The 22940-nt window shown below is 45.7% G+C and overlaps 1 protein-coding gene across 1 annotated transcript in view; it reads right to left on the bottom strand.

Annotated features, from left to right (window-relative positions):
- ITGAV (integrin subunit alpha V) overlaps nt 1–22545 on the bottom strand; it is a 52936-nt gene extending 30391 nt beyond the window's left edge. Inside the window, exons 1-6 of the mRNA XM_054177014.1 lie at nt 22277–22545; nt 16739–16866; nt 5168–5259; nt 4565–4679; nt 2775–2836; nt 1229–1274 (exon numbers count right to left, since the gene is read on the bottom strand). Coding sequence (XP_054032989.1) covers nt 1229–1274; nt 2775–2836; nt 4565–4679; nt 5168–5259; nt 16739–16866; nt 22277–22431 — 598 coding nt within the window. The 5' untranslated portion in view covers nt 22432–22545. The remainder of the gene's footprint in view (nt 1–1228; nt 1275–2774; nt 2837–4564; nt 4680–5167; nt 5260–16738; nt 16867–22276) is intronic.
- Nucleotides 22546–22940: the final 395 nt, after the last annotated feature.

Raw genomic sequence — 22940 nt, forward strand, 5'->3', positions numbered from 1 at the left:
AGTGAGATCTTAAGAACTCCTTGTCTAAACATCACAACATGAGAGCTTAATAGGTCAGACTAGGTGTTAATAAAATGAGCTCAGTGTGTTCCAGGGTTCTCTGCTTTCCCTTCACTAGCCACTAGATGATGACTTCATTACATTCTTTTCTTTCCTTACAAATTGCTCCTTGTATCACAACACTTCTTGCAGAAGAGCACATCACAAAAGTATTTGTATCAAGTACAGGGAAAGCTACTGCTCCAGCATCTCAGATGTGCACAATACAAATGGGGGTGGGGGGAATCTCCTTTTCCCATGTATATTGCTTTGTCTCCGGTCTACAGCTGACAGCAGTAGTCTAAGTCAGCAAGGTTATCTCAGCAGATGAGGCATCACTTTTGCCAAAAAGCAAAAAAATTAACACCCAGGTATCACCTGTACTACACTACATCTCCAGTTTAATTTCAGTCATTCCATTTTGTTCAGAATTTCAAACCTGGGACTGGAAACAAGCCCCCTGTGCTGCTCCATCTGCACATGAGCCGGCAGGAGCCACAGAAATCCTTCATGAGTGTGAATGCTTACATTAAAAACCATGCAGCAGCGTTTGGCAGCAATGCCTTGAATGTAGCAGCACCATCTTTTGAGAGTTAAATGCTAAATGATCCTGCAAACAAATACTGACTGAAGCCCACATTAGCAAAACAGATAGGTAATACTCTGTGTAAACAGCATAGTGAGAGGAAAAACTGCACCACGGCACAAGCAGATCAATATGGAACAACTGCAGTGCATCTTTGCCACCAAACGATAGATCTCTTTGCAGGGTACATTTATCACTGGCATTATATGCTCCACATGTGTGCCAGAAACTACAAAACACGTAGCTTTTGAAACAAAGAATAAAACATCCTACGGGAGACTTAATCTGCTAGTGGAGGCAAAATCTACATTGCTGCTTAAATGCCTTTTAAATGATCACAGGGTTATTTAAAAGACAAAAGACATTGCTACACAATTACTGCTTCAACTTTACTCTGTGATTGCCTTGATTATTCAGGAAATGTTCTGAAGAATGAAGAACCATTCAGAGGATCGTTAAGGGTAAAAAAGACCTCTGTTACCTCTTTTTGTTTGTTTTCTTATTGACAGAGACTTTGTCAGTGGTTGGAGGACAAATGACTAAGAGGATAAAGAGAAAAATCAGAGAGATCAGCTCCTGTGTGTCTTAAATGATGTATCTCACCTTGCCAGTAAAAACTTCCAGGTCCTCCAAGCAGCACTCTGTCTCCCTTGGAGAGGAAAAGAAAAAACACCTTAAGCATATAAAGAGAGAACATGTTCTAAGTTTACAGGAAGCAATCCCACACGTGTGTCACTGTAGCTTCACTGACCCAAATACATTTTGGGGTTTGAAGGAATGACCAATTAAAAATGCATCTTGTAGAGTGCCAAGATAAACGACGTGCCTTCAGTGACTTCTCTGCTTCACCCATTTACAGCTCTAGGCAGAATTCTGCTGTTATTGTAGCAGAGCCTTCTACCCCCAGAAATCTGCAACAACAGAAAGCCCACTAGGAGAAAACTTAAAGGCTGCTTCCATGAAACCATCACAGGTTTTTAGACCAGTACTAAAAACCAGCTTCATCTTCTGCCCCTGCCACTTTCCCTAACTTACCTTTAAAAGCTGTGATGTCATTCCCCTGCTCTATGTTCTTTGGTACCACTGCCACCCATTTGATGAAACTGCAACCACATGAGCTGACCCAGTGCTGGGAATTTCCTTCCTAAGTATTGAACTGGGCCACAGCCTTTACTGCATAATTAAGCCACTTATGCAGGTTTGAATCTTAAAAACTCCCATATCCCCTACTCCAAACAATCTAGGTCAGGGATTTGGAGATATCTTCTACCCAGGCTCGCCCACTGAGCTAAGGTTTTGGATTAGAGCCCAAGGCTGGTTTTAACTGGGGCTACAGTCTGCACAGTAAGCCTGAGGGTGACACAAGAACTAACTCACTCTCAGTCCTACAGTGAACTTGGCATATTTCCTCTGTCTTCGGGCAAAGAGCGAAGGGATACGACCCAATCACAACCTGTGCAGAACCAAAACCACTGCCGCAGCACCAACGGGACTTGTGTGGTTTAAACACACTATGCTGAACAACTTATAACAGGAAAAGCTACAGTTAGTTCTCAGGTTTGTGCACACTGGAACTCTGCTTGGATTTCTAAAGCAATGGTGAACTTCAAACAAACAACAGTAGAAGGCTGGGAGAATGTGAAAGTAGAAGAAACAAAGCAGACATCAAAACCATCCTGCTTCTGCTAGCTGAGGAGGAAGCCAAAATGTATGTCACAAGAATATTGTTCCCCAGTTCTTCAGCAGCAATTTACTCTTGCTCAAGCAGTAATGCTCCTTGTGCACCAACCCCTTGAACACACATCTCTAAAACCCTGCCTACTACAGTTTACTTCAAGACTAGCTGCAGCAGCTTTACAGCACGAGGCTGGAAAAGCAGATTATTTGTTGGGGTCATGATTCCTACAAGAGGTGAAAGTGTGCTGCTGTGAGGATGTAGGGAGAAAGAGGTTCATAAGACTCAGGAGATCTGAAGTAATTTTTGGTTAGTTACAAGGATGTGTTTGGCAGTGATTGTTTTTTTTTCTGCCCAGGAGTGGCAGTTTTCATTTAGTTCCATAATAGCTGTGTCTGCATGTGGTCTGTATCAGGGCTGTTGTTAGCTGGCACCTTTCTGCTGCCTGCTAGGACTTGAGAAAGAATCACATACCTTTGTAAAGTCAATGCTGAATCCACCTTGACAAAATCCCTGTCCGTCTGCATCGATGGTGGCTACAAGACACAATCAGTAGAAAAGTGAGAGGAAAAGAAGTTACAGAAATATTATCCAAGAATAACTCTGGGGATACTTCCCAATGCCTCTTTCTAGATAGCCTTGCACAGCTCAACTTCAAACTTGGAATGTTTTTTCTCCTAAATCTGCCAGCAAGTTTGCTAAAGACACCAAGCTGGGTAGAGCAGCTGACACACCAGAGGGTTGTGCTGCCATTCAGCCAGACCTGCACAGGCTGGAAGTTGGGAAGGGAGAAACTGAGTAAAATTCAGCAAGGGCAAAGGGAGAGCCTTGCACCTGGGAAAGAACAACCCCATGGAGCAGAATACATTGGGGACTGACCTCTTGGAAAGCAGTGAAGGGCAAAAGGACCTGGGGGTCCTAGTGGATGGAAGGTTGACCATGAGCCAGCAATGTGCTTTTGTGGCCAAGAGGGCAAAGACCATTCTGGAGTGGGTTAGGAGGTCAAGAGAGGGTCTCCTCCCCCTCTCCTCTGCCCTGGTGAGGCTGCATCTGGAATATTGTGTTCAGTTCTGGGCCCCTCAGTTCAAGAAGGACCCCAGGGAACTGCTTGAAAGAGTCCAGCACAGAGCCACAAAAATGATTAGGGAAGTAGAGCATCTTCTTTATGAGGAAAGATTGAGTGAGCTGGGGCTCTTTAGTTTGGAAAAGAGAAGACTGAGAGGTGACCTCATTCCTGTTTATAAAGATGTAAAAGGTGAGTGCCAAGAGTATGAAGTCAGGCTCTGCTCAGGAAGGCCCAACGACAGCACAAGGGGCAATGGGTGAAAGCTGAGGCATAGGAAGTTCCATGGAAACATGGGGAAAGATTTTTTTCCCTGTGGGTCTGACAGAATAGTGGAGCAGGCAGCCAAGGGGGGTTGTGGAGTCTCCTTCTCTGGATGAAAAGTGTTATAAAATAAGACCCAAAATCTTCAACCATGAACTACTACAGCTACTTAAAAGGAGACTGGAGTGAGGCTGGTGTTGGTCTCTTCTAACAAGAAAGTAGCAATGGGATGAGAGGAAATGGGTTTGAGCTGTGCCTGGGGAGGTTTAGATTGGACACTGGGAAAAATTTCTTTACTGAGAAACTGGTGAGGCATTGAAAAGGCTGCCCAGGGAGGTGGTGGAGCCATCATCCCTGGAGGTGTTCATGAAGCTGTAGATGTGGTGCTTCAGGATATAGTTTAGTGGTCATGGTAGTTGGGTTATGGTTGGACTGGATGATCTTAAAGGTTTTTTGTGACCTTAGTGATACTATAATTAAAACAAGACATTGCTACATATGCATGGACACATGGAAATCAGCCTCCACTTGTGCAAAACCTTGTCTTCTAAAATGAGCTTTGCCTTTGTTGTTATTGAATAACAATAATTAAGCTGTGGAAAATTCTGGAGTTGGTCTCTGAAGAAGCACTTGCTACATAGTTTTGCTCAAGGGATTACTGCAGTAATGGTCCACTCAAAACCAGAAGTCCTCAATTCCAATGATACTTGGATCCAAGATTTTACTCTGGCCTGCAGTAATGGAAGCAAGGTCTGCATCCAGAGCATCAGGTGAAGGAGAATTCAGATGTCTGGATCTAGCTTTAGGGTTTTTCTGTCTGATATGAGGCTGTATGTGGAAGGGGAAAACACCTGCAAAACATCCCACTTCTGATGTATACAAAACATAACACAAGAGAAATCCCAAAGAGGAAAGTAACAAAGTCTTCTACACTTACTTGACCTGCAGGGTGCATATTCCACAGACTTTGATCCAGCAAGCAGGTAACAAGTTCCTACAGGCTCTCTCTCTTGTTTAGTTTCAGTTCTCCAGTGGTACAAGGGGGCACAGGCCTACAGGAGAACACAAGGCAGTGAGGAAATAAACTCCACTTCGAAATGCTGGGGGTACAGCATAATACAATGGCACTTTGGTTTCCTACAAAGCAGTAACCAAACCAAATTCTGGGAGATGTGCCAGGTGTTATTAAAGGAGATTTGCACAATCAGTGCTGGGGCAGGAGTATCACCAGGTTCTGTTTTTTGGAGTAACTCATTTATCACGACGACTTCAGAAGCAATATCTTCTTCAAGCAAGAGTCAGAAGGATTCCATCAACAATTTATGATACAGTCTAACATCAAGCCAATTCTACCAGTTTCCTCTAAGCCAGAAAAAATACTACACCCTTGCTTATAAACAGCTCAGAAAGGGCAGCCAATACATTCTGAAGACAAGTCACATTCAGACTGGGTTTAAATTCTGAGTTCCCCAGATCTTTGCCCATTTTTCCCACCACAGTATCCCATTACTGAGACGGCTGAGAGGCATCGAAAACCTACCAGAATTTTATCATTTTTGGATCTCACAGAAGCTCCAAACCACTGATGAGATTTAAATTCCAGGGGATCATCAGGAGCAAAATCTCTGTTGCCTAGGAAGAAAGAGAAAAGAAAAAAGTTAAGTACAATTGCACAGGAAACTGTACATGAAGAACAAGCAGGAAAAAAAGGCAAGCCACTGGTTTTAGGGGCGTACAAAGGAAAGCACAAAACGGTGACACTGGAGGAAAAATCACCCTGTCGTGGAAATAGGCTTTGAAAAAGATTCATTAGTGGTTTGTACAGCTATTTTTTTGCATATATTTCTACAGTAGAACAAAACTGATTTGTTACAGGAGAGCAAAGTTTATAGCGTCCTCGACAGCGACATCAGACTTCAGATATTTGACTTCCAAGTCAGATTACAGCACTGCTCAAGAATCAGTGCCAAAGCCAAGCTAGGACTAATGCTTCTGGAAGAAGTGTTGCCCTGGTTAAATCATGTGAGCTTTGGCTAGAATCAGGACAGAAATTCTGCCACTATTTTTTAACCAAGTGTTACCTTCTGTATTCTGAATGTCACTGGAGTCACATTTTGTGACTGAACGTCACAGAGCTCTGCAGCCAGCATGCTGACGAGCTAGGCAAGTGGAAGGGCATTCAGGAACACAAATACCAGAGTTGTCCATACAGAAGAGTTAAGTTAAACAAGGGATAATTTGCACTGCTGTCTGTGTGTTAAATGTTCAGTGATGCAGACTGCAAGGAGCAAACCAACACGTGGTATTTCTTCAGGTGGGGTGCAGCAAGGAAAGCGAGGCCAGCAGGTCTAGGGAGGCTCCTCTTCCCCACTGCTCTGCCCTGCTGAGACCATGTCTGCAATACTCTGTCCAATTTTGGGCTCCCCAGTTCAGGAGAGACATCCAACAGAGAGCCACAAGGATGGTTAGGGAACTTGAGCACCTCCCCTGTGAAGAGAGACTGAGATCCCTGGGGCTGTTCAGTCTTGAGAAGGCTGAGAGGGGATCTGATCAATGTCTATCAATAGCTGAGGGGTGGGTGTCAAGTGGAGGGGGCCAAGCTCTTTTTGGTAGTGTGCACCAACAAGACAAGGAACAGGTACAAGCTTCAACATGAAAGATTTCACCTCAGCATGAGGAGTTACAGTGAGAGTGACAGAGCCCTGGAGCAGGCTGCCCAGAGAAGTTGTGGAGTCTGCTTCTCTGGAGACTTTCAAACCCCACCCGGATGCATTCCTGTGCAGACTGCCCTGGGTAATCCTGCTTTGGCAGGGGGGTTGGACTGGATGATCTCTGGAGGTCCCTTCCAACCTCTAATGTACTGTGATACCATGAAAAGTCTTTAAATCATCCAATGTCTCTTAGGTGCTTTACTTGGAATAACAAGGGACTTTGCCAGCATAATGAGAAAGTGGATACAACATTCTGGAAGCCAGCTTTCAGGAAAGCCACCTAACTTGCTGGCTTCCACTGCTAAAGCTAAAGGAGTCAGTAAGGTCAACAGCCACATCTCTCTGCCACAGACTGCTGGGGCAATCCCCAAACCCCACCCCACTCTGAATCACAGACCTGCGGCCACTTGAATCAAAACTTCCTTGCTTGTCTTACACCTTGCAAATAATGTTTTGTCTTGAGAAACTGTTGTTACTTCCTTTAGGAAAATCCCATGAAAAGGACAACAAAAGCTGTTCTTATCTGCAGAGTCAGCCAAAGCAACTATCTGGGCAATTTCTGCTCTTAGATTTGAGCTATGTAGAAATCAGAGCCAAGCCCACAGTATCACAGAGAACTATTGTGGGGGTTTTTTTTCTGCTTTCAAAGCTATAAAACCCACACTTCCTTCTGTCACTCCCTCCTCCACTCTCTTATTGAGCTGGTGTGTGATGAGGAGCACATCCACACAGATTTATGTACACTACAACACTTACACCATTACCTTTGCACAGGCAGAAATGTAGTTGGAGACCTACAAATCACTTTCTGACGGTACAGAAAACGGATCAGGATGTTTGCCAAATAAGTAATTGTCTTTAGCACACTTGTGAAATCTCTGGTTTCTCATCAGCATCTCTGACTTACTCCACCCAAACCCAGTTGTGCTCAAAGGATGCATTTGCATGGCTTGAGTTAGGTTCAGATGAAGCTTCCACAAAGGGAGGCAGTAGCTCACGTTTGCTCCTATCCGTACGTTCCTCCTGGCAGTCCCTTTTCCTGGCACTGCCACCCAGTCACACCATAAACCACTTAAGAATGAACCTTAAAATAACAACTCAACTGAATCAGGGACCAGCCCAGCTGACTGCATGTGAAGGGAAGGAGTGCTGACCTTCTGAGAAGACAGAAACATATGGCTGGGGAACTCCATCCCTTTTGGCAGCATCAGGGACTTAAAGTTGGTTTATTCTGCTTGTAACCGCACCCAAGTTTACGCAGCCTAGGAAGACAGATTTGATTTCTATCCTCTATTTGTCCAGCTGCTCTCCAATACAAAGAAATCTCTCAGCTTTACTCACCAAATGAAGTTTTATATTTAAAACTTGAGAACAGTTACAAGATGGCATCTTTTACACCTTTCTCTACTGTTGGATACTAACAGCTAGGGATAGGACTAGGGTGAACTAAAACTAGAGTTCACTAGAGTGAACTAAAATTTCAGCTATACTGTATTTGTCAGGGGAAGATAGAGGACTGACTTCATCATTTCTGTGTTTTGGCAAAAGGAATGAACCTGGCTTTATTATTACTGGATAATGGTAACATTTTGCAGTGGTAAAAAGTGAAAAAATAAAAGTAATAACCTTCTCCCCCCTCCTTTTTAAAACAGTGCCTACATTAAAGAAAGAATACTACAGGTAGGACTTAAACACACAGGGATTTCGAAAGCCAGGCCAACAGTTTGCTATGTAAGAGTTTTCATAGCCACTGCTGGGTTTTCTGGTGTTTCTAAACTCTCTTAAGAGTGCCTCAAGGGCACCTCAGAAGCGTTTTTAAAGCAGTGCTGTCCATTTTAAACAGGCACTCAAACAAATGTATCTAGGCGATACAAACTCTGTTCTGACTGGATTTACTCAAGAAAACATCCAGGTTTTATACAGTGTTGTCTGTCAGGCTAAAATGCAACCACTACAGGGACTTCTACCTCATGGGTCATTAATTCCAGGATTATGTCATTTGTCCATAGGGTATTACTTCCTATCTGTAAAAAGCAGCTTATGCCATGGGTTTTTCCTTTGCTCCTTCTCCTTGCTGCAGACATCACATGATGATTCCTATTTAACTCTTTCATTGGAGTGAAAAAGGCTGAAGTGCCAAGTCAGCAGTGCTTCATCTGGCAAAGTACTTTGCAGGTGGGGCGAGGGGGTTGTCAAGGCAGGAACACAACTGCTTGAAAAATTCACTGCATAGGGGAGGTGCTGCTGCTGGACCAACAGAACATTGCCACTTTGCTGTTTTCAGTGTTACAGAGGATTTATAAGTGGGAACCAAACAGGGCAAGATGAGCAGGACTACCAGGAGAAACTGCAGAAAGAGTTTAGGAAGGACAAAAAAAAAGAACAAAGCCCAAATAGTCTAAGTTACCTTCCAAGTATAATAGAAAGATCAAAATTTCTTTCAGTGCTGGGTTTCTTCTGGCCATCAGCTTTGGAGAAGTGGCACCTTCTCCTTCCAAAGTAAATGTTCCCAGTGAGAGAGACAATGGTGTTACCACAACGTGACTGCACATGTTTGCACAGCCATGAGAAAACTGAACTGAAACATTTGCCCCTGATCTTGAGTGCCAGACTTGACTGAGATAATCACGAACCCAGGCAGTGAGGCCTGGTTCAATGTCAGCATACCATGAACACATATGAAGTTGTGAAACTGAAGCAGTCACCCAAATCACAGAATTCCCATTAAAATAAACCTCTTTGTAACTCTGCCAAAGTAAACGATGTACCCTTCCAGGTAAAGGGGAACTCTGTGCAGCTAGCCGAACGAAAGACAAACTCTGCTGTTTTGCTTTTGTCTTCCATCCAAAATCTCAGTGACTCCAACCTTAGTTAATGAGGCAAGAGCCAGCAAGTACAAGCTCATCTTGACTTGAAATTCCCCATGCTGTGAGGCAGCTGACGGTTTAGCCACAGTGTTTTGTTAATGACTATGGGAGAGGGGCATACAGAGCTTCCTAATATTCCTCTTCCCTCTTCAGAGGTACGAATCCTGCTCCTTTGCCTGGGTAGTGCTGGAACAAAAGCATCTTTTCCTTTGGCCCAACACAAATATGATGCTTTTTTTTTTCCAACTAGTCATACAGTTGAGATCCAGCTACACAGACACACAGAGCCAGCAGTACTCATGCTGAGCCTACCTAATCACAGAAGCATGAGCATTTTTCCACTGTCAGCTATAGCAAGATGTGGAGGAGGTCTGATACATTCTGCCGCCCTCGTTTGCGTTCAGAGCCCAAGGCAGGCTTCACTTACAGCTACACACACCAGAAGAGTAACAACCAAACTTCAAGGGGACTGAGGTAAAGATGGAACCAGGGAAAGAAAAACCAATCCCTTTTGCTGCAAGTGAATGAATGGTCTTCACAAGATTTATTGCTTTATTGTTGACTAAATCCATAGCCTTTGAGACTGCAATCCCCAGGCAGACACCAACGAAACAGCTGGCTAAAAATAAACCAGCACTTAGTCAAAGCATGCTATTTTCACAAAATACCAACCTATCCCACACCTCCTTATCCATCTCTTTGTTCCATAAGTGGAAAGATGGAGTTATGAGCAACTGACTCATTTGTGCAAGCCGTCAAAACCTCCCAAAAGCAAATACAAACCCTTGACACCCACTCCAGTCCCATTCCAGTCCCAGCCTCCCAACATCAGCACGAAGCTGCACAAGGCAGTTAAAATGCCCACTTCAAACTAAATAGGTCACAGATAGATACAGCCATGTCAAACTGGTGGTTGAGGCTTCCAGACAAAGACTCCTATTATCTAGAATCACCCACTTGGAGATAGAAAAAAACACAAATGTGCAAGCATATGGAGGAATCAGAAGAGGGAGTTTGTGAGCGTTTTCCTTTTCAGAATCTTCTTTCTCCTTTTAGCACAGATCAAAATAACCAGTCTCGAAAGAATTTAATCCAAAAAACACTTAAGAACAAACCATTCCTCTAAAATTACTGTGGTGTGTCAAAACACACGGGAAGGGGGAGAGAGGAGGGACGGTACAAGTGCCAAAGGGATACAGCTTCACGCATCTGGAGGCTATGTTGAATTCTTCTTCCAAAGCAATCCAAACACACCACACAGAGCTGAAAACATTTGAGATGCTGTTAGTTTTTAGTATCCAACAGCTTCTGTAATTTTCCCCAATCCTGAGTTTTGAAATCTGATATAGAGATGAAAGCAGCAGGGAATGCTTTCACCAGAAGCAGGGATGACAACGTAGCAGCACGCTGACCTCTGACACTACGCATCTCTGCAGAGCGAAACAATCCGTTGCCTGAGCAAGCAGAGCTTGCCCTGCTAAAAATGAAATCTTGCTCAAGAAATCTGCAATTCATCAGCAGAGAAGTTCAAAGTTCGTTTGTGAGCCTATTTTCCTTTGTAACATTGGTAGAGCTGTTTGCATTGCATCAGATGATTCCGAAGGCAGGAGCTGTTTGCATTGCATCAGATGATTCCGAAGGCAGGAGCTCCTGGAACGAGTCTCAGAAGTGCCCTTTTTGATGGTGACAGAGAGCTACATTTTCAGGCATCCTGTACTGCAGCAGACACAGGTTTCTCAGTTTTCCTTAAAGAACTGTCAGGTTTTTATAAGAGAAACTTGATCATAACAAGCCCTTTTGTGACATCTTTATGAAGATCTATGGGAGCATGAAGAAATGCTCTTTCTACCAACCCACTCCCCACTGTTCTTGACTGATGGCGAGCTAGGACCTCAAAGATGAAAAGTAAAGGAATACAATTATGAAGCTTGCTTCCTTTTGGAAAACAAGCACACAGGAAACTCATTTGGTTTACATTAATTTGCCACATATTGCTCACATGTGTACAGTCTGATTAACTCCAACTGGCTACAAGGGTCTCTGAAGAATTATTTTGCTGGTGAGAATGACAATAAAACATCATTTTAGAGTGATTCTGCTCTCAAATTCCATAGCTAAATAATGGAGCCATTTATCTAGGTGACAGACAATTAGCTAAGTGTACCCACCCTGCTGTTCCATGTATGCCAACTGTAAACCATACAAATAAAAACATACAGATCACTTATTCTGCCACAAAGGACATCTGACCCCTCCCTCTGCTCACGGATTTTGTTGTCTGCTCAGTGGGCTTTGAATCCTGCCCCAGCAAAACAAAAACATTAGATTTTATACACAGAGGAAAAAAAATGAATTAACAACCATAGAAACTACGTGCAGCCCCTACAAAAATGTTTGGCTTCTCAAGAAACCTTTTTCCTGAGCAAGATTACAAAAATGTTTTCAATACTATCTACGCAAGATTTGACGTGCTAGTCTGTGAAGGCTGCAGAAGGAAGAAAGGGGAGGCAGATGCGCCTTTAAACAAGGCACCTTTGTCTCAAAACTGATCAGAAATGGGAAAAGGGCTGCTCTATTAAGTGCATTCCTTTTACACTTTACCCACAAGAAATATGTTTTTTCCTGGAAAAAGCTGCTGAGCAGCTGGCAGATGAAGCCAACTGTTGAACTTTCTAAGAGAGGAACCACCTCTCCAGTCAGTCGAACGAAGGGCAGCGTCAGGGCTCAGCAAGCTGTATGAGCAGTTTTCCCACCATTTGCTTTTCCAAATTCTTTTTCTTCTGTAAAAGACTCAGGACATGCCCCTATTGTACACATTAAAACAACAACAACAAAGAAACTAAATTTGCAGTCACTAAACTGTCTGGTGTGGAGAAGGGTTTTAAGAATGAGGACAAACATTTACCAACCTTTGTGGGCTTTGGTAATTTGAATCTGAAATGTGAAACACCTTGCAAAGGAAAGGATTTACTGATACTGTTTATGCTAAGGACAATTTTGAGGACTATACCATCTTGAGAATGTTCATTCCTCCCTCCTGCTTGTCCTGAAGAAATGCAGTCTCCTACACACTCTGAAACTCTGAACATTAATTAAGACAGAAAGGAAATATTTTACACACCGCAATTGAAATCGTGACAGTGCTGTGGAAATTGCAGCAAGAAGTCAAGGCAGACAAGAACACAAATATCAAAAGCTTCAGTTCTGTGACAGTGGCACGTTCAGCTTCTGAATTAACAAAGCAAACAGGAACAAGGCACTTTTTAACTAGATCTACTTCTATCCGGATTTGCAGGATAACCCCTTAGGGTAGCAGACACAAGGAACACTGTGAGCAACAGTGTCAGCAAAAGCTGCCTGTGAGTGAACTTGCCCTGGTGGTTGGTTCCTTTTTAACTTCAACCTTTCTGTGCCTCTAAAAGCCAAAACCCAGCCTGCAGGATACTCAAATAAGCTTCCTCTAGCTTTCAGGCCACGCATGCACAAGCGTGTGCAGCATGCTGCTCTTCGCACCCCTAAATCCGAGGGCATTTTCTACCACCCACATTTGTTATGCAATTCTCACACAGGCATAACTAAGTTAAATCAAAGCCAACTGATGTCAGTGCTAAATTGCTCAGAAGCCCCACAGTGCAGCATCTTTACATTTGGGAAGTGTTAATGTGTGATATAAATATTTTGCCTTCCAGAGCCACCAAGTATACCAGAATGTCAAAAGCTATTAGCATGACATGCACAGATACACAGATAGAAGGGCAGAACTCCCTTGCCCTCTGCAAATAATCCTGCCCTTTGGAATGAGAATACATGCTGCACAGGAACAGTGAAAGAACACTCTCTGTTCTGGCCAACAGCTTAAAAATTGTCATATATGCTTTAAAGAGGGTTTTTGAGTTACAGTATGGTGGGGAGGGCATGGAAGGGAGGCAAACACATCTATTTTCAGTGTGAGAGCTATGCAAGTTCCATCAATGGACTCCTATTGCCCAGTTCCCCTCCTGAAGGAGCTGAGCTGTCATGCACAGGAAGAAACAAAGCAGTAAATTTGGTGCTATCAGGAACTATCAGCTTCATGTCTTATCACTTTCCTCCAGAAGAGCTGGGGTGAGGTTAAATGCAAGTAATGAGCAATGCTGGTATAAAGCAAGGGCTTGCACAACTCTAAAGATTACCATAAAGCAGCTCAGTACCTTCCCTCTTGGGCTACCTAAGAGCTGTTGCATTTGTCTCATGTAAATGACCACACTTCTGTGCCAATGCAGCATTCAGGCCAAAAGCAAGTGTTGGAAAATAAAACCCAACTTTGTGTAGCCACTGCTGTGCAACTGAGCTCAGTGTGGCCTTTGTATGGATGAGGAAAAGGACCCATAAAGCCTAAAGAAAACCAAATCCAAGGAATGTTTAGTAAGAAAAAAAATAACCGAGAGAAAACAAAACATCTTGCTTCCTGGATTCCTGTAAAACTCTCCTCACAGTTATCTGGGATACAAGACGAGCAGACCAGCACAGACCCACACACTCAGAACAAGATTTGTCTTTTCTCCATTCCCTTGCTACATTCAGAGCAAAGAAACACAGCCTCTTCCCTGCTTTCAGATGCAATGGCTTGGCCTGGTCCAGGCAAGCTATGCTGTCTGACACAGCAAAGCAGGAGAGGAATAGGAGGCTGTCTACAATTTTGCAGCTCCACATATGGAGTTTGGCATCCACAGGTAAACAGACAAACCACAAGTACCAGTGTTGTCACCACTGTCACAGATCAGATTTCTCACTAGCTGAAAACAATCAGAAAAGAACTCTGGAGAAACCCATCTAATTAACTATGCAGAACCTGTGCTACTTTTCCTGTTAACAAAACAGCTAAATAACCACAGAATCAAAGAAGTGTCAGGGTTGGAAGGGACCTCAAGGATCACCTGGCTCCAACCCCCTGCCACGGACAGGGACACCTCACACTAGAGCAGGCTGCTCACAGCCACAGCCAGCCTGGCCTTAAAAACCTCCAGGGATGAGGCTTCCACCACCTCCCTGGGCAACCTGTGCCAGTGTCTCACCACCCTCACGGTGAAGAGCTTCTTCCTAACATCCAATCTAAATATCCCCTTCTCTAGCTTGGATCCATTCCCCCTAGTCCTATCACTACCTGACACCCCAAAAAGTCCCTCACCAGCTTTCCTGTAGCCCCTTTCAGATACTGGAAGGCCTTCTCTCTCTGAGCCTTCTCTTCTCCAAAATGAACAGCCCCAACTCTCTCAGTCTGTCTCCATAGGAAAGGTGCTCCAGGGGAAAAAAAAATAATCATCTGCCTTACATTGCAAGGCTAAGCAATACCTCTAGAAGTACAAATCACATGGCACAAGCCTTGAAGTAGTGATGTTAACACCTGAATTCTTGCAGAGGTGGTGTTTAGCCATCTACAAAAAGCACCTTCTCATCAGCACCACCAATGAGTGGTCAAATCTTCTGCTTCCTACACCCTGCCAAGGGAATCACAGGTCTTCCCCACACCCTGCTAACCTTACGAGGTAGGCTTAGGGAGGAGTGGGAGTTCACACAGTGCCAGCAGTAAGACACTGTCATCATAACACAGGGACTCAACCATTGTATTATGTACAAAGAAAAAGACATTTTATACTGTCCCAGGGCATTTATTATTTTATTATGCTGCAATACAATGCCCCTTTTCACCCAGATAATAATTGACAAATGCATTACTTCCCAATTCATTGCCACAAAGCTGGAATGAGTTAAAAATACGCCTGAAAGAAATCCTCTTAAGCCATTAGGTCCTGCTGGTTTTACTGCTACATTTGAAGTGATTAACGTGCCCATTACACATAAAAGCAAATTATAAGCAAAACAGTGCTTGTTTGCCCAGTAGCACAGACCTTCAGCACAGACATATAGCAACACAGCGTGGCCTCTACTCTCCCTGGCATATGGAAAAGCCTCTTGTAAATGTTCACAGCATAAACGGATTAATGCACTGCAACTCCCACTGCAAGATGCATCTAAAAGCTCCCTGAGGTGGCTCATCATTCCCCCTCAGAAGTTTTTTGGCTATTATTTTAGTAGCAATTATTAATTAGGATCATCCAGATTCTTTCTCTCAAACCAAAAAAACAACACATTGGTATTCTAGTTGCTCACAGCCACATCCAGCCTGGCCTTAAAAGCCTCCAGGGATGGGGTTTCTACCACCTCCCTGGGCAACCTGTGCCAGTGTCTCACCACCCTCACGGTGAAGAACTTCTTCCTGGCTTTCTTATCTGGCAGAAAGGTTCCTGTCAAGTGATGTAAAGAGCCTGATGACAAACTCAGGTTGTGTGCACCATTAAGTACTTTGGGGGGGTGTTTTGTCACTGGTGTTGTGTTTGGTGGGTTGTTTTGTTTAGTTGTTAGTTGGTGGTGGGGTTTCAGGTGTTGGTTTTTGTTGGTTGTTTTTTTGTTTGGCTGGTTGGATGTTTTTTTTCACAAGAGAGCTGGTAACATAATGGTTTTCAGAAAAACAAATGAAGATTGATTTCAGACATCTGGACACCAGCATTTTGTGGTACACCTTGACAAGGAGATCGGAAGCAGAGCTTCTCCACTGCATCACACACAACAAAGGCTGCATAAATCTAATAGCCTTTAGACTGGCAAGTCCAAACACCAGCAAAGGCAAGAATGAATTATGACCAACTAGACCACAAAAGCACAGGTGATTCCTCTGCCCTGCCACATGGCTCTTGCTAATCCGCTCCTCCCATGACACAGAAAGGTTTTTTCCGCTGCCCTGCAACACGCTGTGGAAAAGAGGATTCGGCAGCGAGTGGCTGAAGCAGGGAAGCACACGCAGCATGCTCTCATATGACCTGCCACAGCCTGTGGAAGTCACCGTGTGTACCAGAGCATGAAGGCTGAGGGCTGTGCTTCATGCCAGCATTGCTGCTGCTCAGCTGGAGCGTGCTTCAGAAATGGGTAAGTAATGCCTCTGACCTGAGGCACCCTGAGTGCTGCCCTCATAGACATCACAAATACTGTGAAGCTACATCCAAGGGGGAAAAATCTTTTAACAGATAAGAGAAAAAAGCCATTTTTATCTCAGTCTGAAGATTAGAGTCCCCATTTCAGGGTAAACTTCTGAGTATTTCTACCTATTCCGCTTTTGCTGATATTAAAAAGCATCTTGCCTCACATGCCATGTTCTTAACAGGCCAATAAACTCCTTGGGGGGTTGCTGGGAATTAGATTGTTAAATGTTTCAGGACTGCTGAGAAGTACAGAGGTGACACACAAACAGGTGAAAACCAAAGGAGGCTAATGCATGCTGGACTCGGGCTTTCAGCACATACCAAGGACAACAGAAATCTAAAAGACAGAACACAGTGGGGGGAAAAAAATTAAAAGATGCAAGCCTTGATTAGCTACCAGTCCAAACCCAGCCTGCATCCACACAGACCAAGAAACCCCACGTGAGTCCCTTCCACTCTCACACACAGAGATCAGAGCACAGACCCCCATCTCCCCTGGCAGTGATCCACAAGTTACCTGTGGAGTCAAATATGATCGGCTGGCACTTCCTGTTTGAATTCCAGTTACATTTGAGCACCTGGCCTCCTTCGACGATGTTGTGCTGAGTGGTGTTTGCTTTTGGAGCTCCCACCAGAAGAGATATCCTGCAGGAAAAGAAGAAGTAAGACAAAGGTTTTGACACCCGAGGCACAGATGCTACTTTATGACATCTGAACAGTTAGCAAAGCAAAAGCCTCGCCTATTCAAACCTAAATCTGACTGGAACTGCTTTGACTTCAGAGAAGAAATTATTAGCAAGTTTTAGGCCTTGGGTCCCTCTTTTCTGCAAGGAAAAGCAGGCAAAAAGCCTCCACCACTTGCCACAAAGAAAACATCTTCTACAGCCTTTTTTTCCCTCTTTCAAAAATATGCATGTATTGAGTGGAACAGGAAGCTGTGTACTTCTGCAACTGAAAAAAGCCATCAGCTGGCATAATTTCTGGCTAATTTTGTAAGGAAGAGCAATTCAAGGAAGTGGGTCAAAAATGGAAACAATACATAAACAAAGCAGTAGTGCCTCTGAGCTCAGGAGGTACTCAGTGGTGAGTCAGCCCAGGCGTTTGAGTCAGCAAATGCTCTGTTAAAGGAACCTCCAAGCACCCAAACGCCTGTCAAGCACGGGGTTTACATTCACGAATCCTTACTGAAATTCAGTGCACAACAAGCATTTCCTTATGAAGATCTGTTGTGCTTTTACAAATCTCTGATTGCAAGGACACGCTAAGTGCAGTCCCGGCAGGAATCGCTACAAGATTGTGCCTTGAAGCGGTAGAATTCAGACGCTACAAAGGAGGAAGCCGGCTGCATAAGAGGCCCGGCCAAACAAGGTTCTTAGCGTCTTCCAACAAGGATCTTAACATCTTCCAGGAACCTCTAAGAACATCTTCCAGGAAATTCTGAGACGCTTGACTCGGCAGTGCATTCCTGACAAAGTCAATTTGAGCTACAGACAAAGACATGTAGAAGATAGAAAGCTGAAAACAGAGCACATCCTGACGAGAGCTGTTTAAGAGAGAACACAGCACGCAAGAGCAGGTCTTATCATCCCCTATCAGACGTTATGGTTATTTAGTTTGGAAACTGGGTTAGCTGAACAAGCTGCAAGACTGGTTGGAGAAATGTGGATCAAGACTCATCAAACTTGCTCTGCTTTTCACAGCCATCTTCCAGACTTCGCTGTAGTGCAGAGCTGAGTTTGCATTTCAGTATTCAGTATCACCAAGGTTGGAAGAGACCTCAAAGATCATCGAGTCCAACCTGTCACCACAGACCCCATGACTAGAGTAGGGAGGACAATAGTGCCCACTGCAGGCTTGAACTCACAAGCTTCCCATTTAAGGGTCTTATGTGCTACCAACTGAGCCACACCACAGGATTTCTTAATGTGTAGCACCTCACAGAATTGTTAAGGTTGGAAACGACCTCAAGGATCATCTAGTTCCAGCCCCCCTGCCATGTGCAGGGACACCTCACACTTGAGATCACGCTGCACAGAGCCACATCCAGTCTGGCCTTAAAAACCTCCAGGGATGAATGCTCAATTTATATGAAGATCAACAGAAGCTACTAGTTTTCAGCCTGTGTGAATTTTTGGACCCTGAGAGAAAAATCCAGGCTAGTTGAGGAGATCCATTTGCTTTCCTTAGTTGCCTTTCCCAGTCTGTCTAGATTCCCAAATCAAGAATTTCAAACACTGTAATGTATTCAGTATTGAGTACATTAATGAACTCAAAACTGTTCTCCCTGGGCATAACAGAAATGCTGAAAAATAAAAATCATAATGCCAAGCAAGGAAACACATTAATTGTTATAATTACAACCCACCAAACCAGCAGCAGCTTGCCTCCCACCTTACTCCTCTATCAGTAGTTCTTGAGAAGCCTCCCCAAATGTTAGGCTTGGTACAAAAAAATAATCATTCCCATTCTAATCATCTATTTTAAATTTCTCCAAAGACCAGCTTTGTGATGAAGTTCATGAACAAGATTAACAATAAAGGAATCATTATGGGACTCCTTCAGTCACCTCTTTTCCCAAAGGGAGAAAAATGCATTTTCATCATCATAGACTGAAACAAGCAGAATAGAATAGAATAGAATAGAATAGAATAGAATAGAATTAACCAGGTTGGAAGAGACCTTTGAGATCATTGAGTCCAACCTATCACCCAACACTATCTAATCAACTAAACCATCGCACCAAGCACCCTATTCAGTCTCTTCCTAAACACCTCCAGCAATGGTGACTCCACCACCTCCCTGGGCAGCACATCCCAATGGCCAATCTCTCTTTCTATGAAGAACTTTTTCCTAACACACAGCCAGAACCTCCCCTGGTGCAGCCTGAGACTGTGTCCTCTTGTTCTGGGGCTGCTTGTCTGGGAGAAGAAACGAACCCCCACCTGGCTACAACCTCCCTTCAGGGAATTGTGAGAGCAAGAAGGTCTCCCCTGAGCCTCCTCTTCTCCAGGCTAAGCAACCCCAGCTCCCTCAGCCTCTCCTCCCAGGGCTGTGCTCCAGACCCCTCCCCAGCTTTGTTGCCCTTCTCTGGACACCTTCCAGCATCTCAACATCTTTCCTAAACTGAGGGGCCCAGAACTGGACACAGGACTCAAGGTGTGGCCTAACCAGTGCTGAGTACAGAAGCAGAATGACTTCCCTGCTCCTGCTGGCCACACTGTTCCTGATCCAGGCCAGGATGCCATTGGTCCTCTTGCCCACCCTGGGCACACTGCTGGCTCATGTTCAGCCTACTATCAACCAGCAGCCCAGGTCCCTCTCTGCCTGGCTGCTCTCCAGCCACTCTGACCCCAGCCTGTAGCACTGCCTGGGGTTGCTGTGGCCAATGTGTAGAACCTGGCACTTAGATGTGTTAAATCTCATGCCACTGGACTCTGCCCATCTGTCCAGCCTGTCAAGGCCCCTCTGCAGAGCTCACCTATCCTCTAACAGATCAACACCTGCCCCCAGTTTGGTGTCATCTGCAAACTTAGTGATGATGGACTCAATACCCTCATCCAGATCGTCGATAAAGATATTAAAGAGCGTGGGACCCAGCACTGATCCCTGAGGGACACCACTAGTGCCTGGCTGCCAGCTGGCTGTGGCGTCTTTAATATACAGGTTACTAAAATAGAAAGAAGTCTCTAGTCCATATACTTGGTGTAAAGGGCAACAGAGGGAAAATCATCACTTCTGTCCTACATGATGCAACCACCTGACCAAACACAGAGCCATGGACAAGGCTGGGCTTGCACCAACAGCCTCAGCAGTTCATCCTCCATAGGTGTTCTTACAGGAACAATCACTTGCCAGTGCTTTGCTATGGGCCAACAAAGAAAACCTGGCATTTCCATGGGCATGTCGACTGTCTAAATGAGAAACCTTTTCTGCTAGTTAGGAAGCTACATCCAGCCCCTCAGTATTACAGCTATGCCCTCTGTCAGGCACCACACAGCGCCCTGCCTGCCGCTCCAACTCCTGGATTAAGTCTTTCACAGTGGACTTCAAAATATGCTTTATTTTGGTAATCAGGAGGTCAAAATAGACTATGAAATAGCAGCCTGAGCATTCAAGAACTAATAATACTCCTTTGTTGTCAGGCTAGTCAATCCACACAGCTGTAGCTCAACTAAATTCACTTCATCTCTGGTGCTCCTGTAAAGAACAGGTGACAAAAAAAAATCAACAGAGCCACAACAAAGGTGTGGGAACCAAGGCACACGTGTGACACTCCACAGAAACCATGCATCGAGACTCATTTCACTAAACAACTTCAGTAATCTCTCTGCTTTGGGGAAGACACTGACCTGTGTCCGGAGAACACCGCATGCAAGAGCTTCTGGCTATTTTGGGATGTAAAATATCTGTCCCCATAAGCAATAACTCAATCTAACAGCATTAGAGCTTGTTCCTGTAAAAGCTGTACAGCTCCTTCTAGCAATGTGCTTAAATTTAAGTGCAGGGCTTTTACTTGTAGTAAAAAAGGAAAGAGAAAATTCCCTTAAAATGAAGGAATCTTCCCCACTGTCTGCTAATTGCTAGTGTCATAAGACTAAAAAAGAAGCCAGCACTGCATTCTCTTACAGCCATGCACTCTGAGGTAAATAGTTGCTACAAAAATAATGGAAAGGTTCCAAATGATGACTTCAGTGAGAGCTGGGTCACATCATTCCTTATCAGAGCACAAGAAAGTTTACTACCTGCCAGTTTCTCAATAACTTTGCAGCCATGCACGCTGACTGAAAAATGAAAGGGAGGAACACAAATAGAATCTTTTTTTCTCTTGGCAGTAAGACTTACAGGATTAAGATAGCACAGATAGGTGTTGCAACTCAAGCAAGTTAAGACAGGATGACTTCTAATATTTGTAGGCAATAAAGAAATGCAAACAAGGCTCACTGATGCACTGCAGAAAGAGTTGCTCCAACGCTCTAGAAATTGCTTATAAAGTTTTACAAGGTAAGGATCCAGTGAGTGAGAAAAATCCCCTCGGCATAATGGAAACCAGCAGCTTTTCCGGCTTTACAGCCCTTTTAGATGGGAAAGGAGGGGGCAATGTGGCAAGAGCTGGACCGTCATGTAGCCAGCACTTAAGAAATGGAAGTAATTTATTCCGGCAGCACCGTAACTTGGAAGTCAGTGACACGACGATACAAAAGCCTGAAACACAGCAGCCACGGCACACTGCCTAACCAACATTCGTTAGTGTGAAAAACCACCACCTTCGGGAAGCTGATAGGGAGAATATTTACATTGAACTTTTTCTTCTCTATTCTCCTCAGCAGTTCTGTGACCCGCACAGACAAAGCGTAACTCAAACACAGCACTTGTGTGAGAGAGCAGCCCGGCAAGGGAACGGCAGGGCTTCCCCAGCTCCATGGGTGCCAGCTACGATGAAGCACACCACCACGCCTTCACCTCTACACTGCATTCAGCATCACCACGACCTGCACACGCCGCAGACCTGCAGGTCTCCCCTGGGTGCAAGTTTCATGCCGCGTTACTGAGCCCACCGGCCGCACAGCACACAGCCTTGCCCCTTGTGAAAGGGTCCCAGCGGCCAGAGCCACCCTAAGCAGGGCAACAGCTGCCGTCAAGCGTCCGTGCCCGGCGTGGCTCCGCCGCCACGGTGCCGGTGCTTGCGCTGGCCGGGCCCCGCTGCGGGCCTGGCCCCACCGCCCCCGGAGCAGGCACCTCCCGGCTTCATCAGACCCAGCCGGGCCAGGGCAAGAGGCTCCCACGGAGAAATCCCTTCTCTTCCCAGAGCCGTCAGTTCGGCTGCTGACACGGGGGCTGCTCCTGGCCCCTCTATCGCCATCATCACCCTCTAGGTCGACCAGACTCCTGCCGGGACAGCCCCTAACCTGCCACCAAAGGAGCAAAGGGAAGGGAAGAAGGAAGGACCCGCTAGCACGGGCCGCCCTGCCCCGGGAAGCAGCACCGGCGGCAGATCCCGGCCGCCCGAGCCGGGCCGGGAGCGTCTCCGGGGGGCAGGACGGGGCGGGGCACTTACGAGGATGGGTCGGGAGCGAAGAAATCTACAGCGAAGCCGAAGTAGCTGCCCTCGGGGCCCGAGTAGACAGCCGGGCGCTCCACGTCCAGGTTGAAGGCGCTGGCGGCCGGGACCAGCGCAGCGCCCAGCAACAGCAGCAGACACAGCCCCGCCATGGCCCAGCCCGGCCCGCTGGGGATAGGGGTCGAGGGGCAGGGGCCGCGCGTTTCCCGCGGCGGGGCGGGGAGGGGAGCGAAGTCACTTCCTCCCGCCCTGCGCCCAGTTCCCTTTTCTGCTCGGGACAGGGGCGGCAGGAAGGAGCAGCGGCATCATGTGGTGCGGAGGCGGGCCCTGCTCCGCACCGGGCCGGGGCCGCGGCGCCGCTCCCCGCCCGCCTCGCCCTTCCGCCCGCAGAGGCCAGGCCCCGCTGCGGAGAGGCTGTGCCCCGCGCCCGACGGCTGGCCTGCGGCGCGGTGGGATTGCGGCTGGGGTAAGGGCAGTGCCTGCCCTCGCCTCTCCCCTCGGGTAAGGCACCTGCCTTTTAAACCAGTGGCTGCCTGACCCGAAGGCTTGATGCGGAGGTCAAGTGCCACTGAAAAACACCAGCAATGGGAGCAGGGCGACACAGCCGTGCTTTGTCTTCAGAGTCTTTCTTGGTGAAGCCTTTCTTACAAAGCCTTGGAGA

Source organism: Dryobates pubescens, chromosome 37 (assembly GCF_014839835.1).
Source record: "Dryobates pubescens isolate bDryPub1 chromosome 37, bDryPub1.pri, whole genome shotgun sequence".
Lineage (NCBI taxonomy): Eukaryota > Metazoa > Chordata > Aves > Piciformes > Picidae > Dryobates > Dryobates pubescens.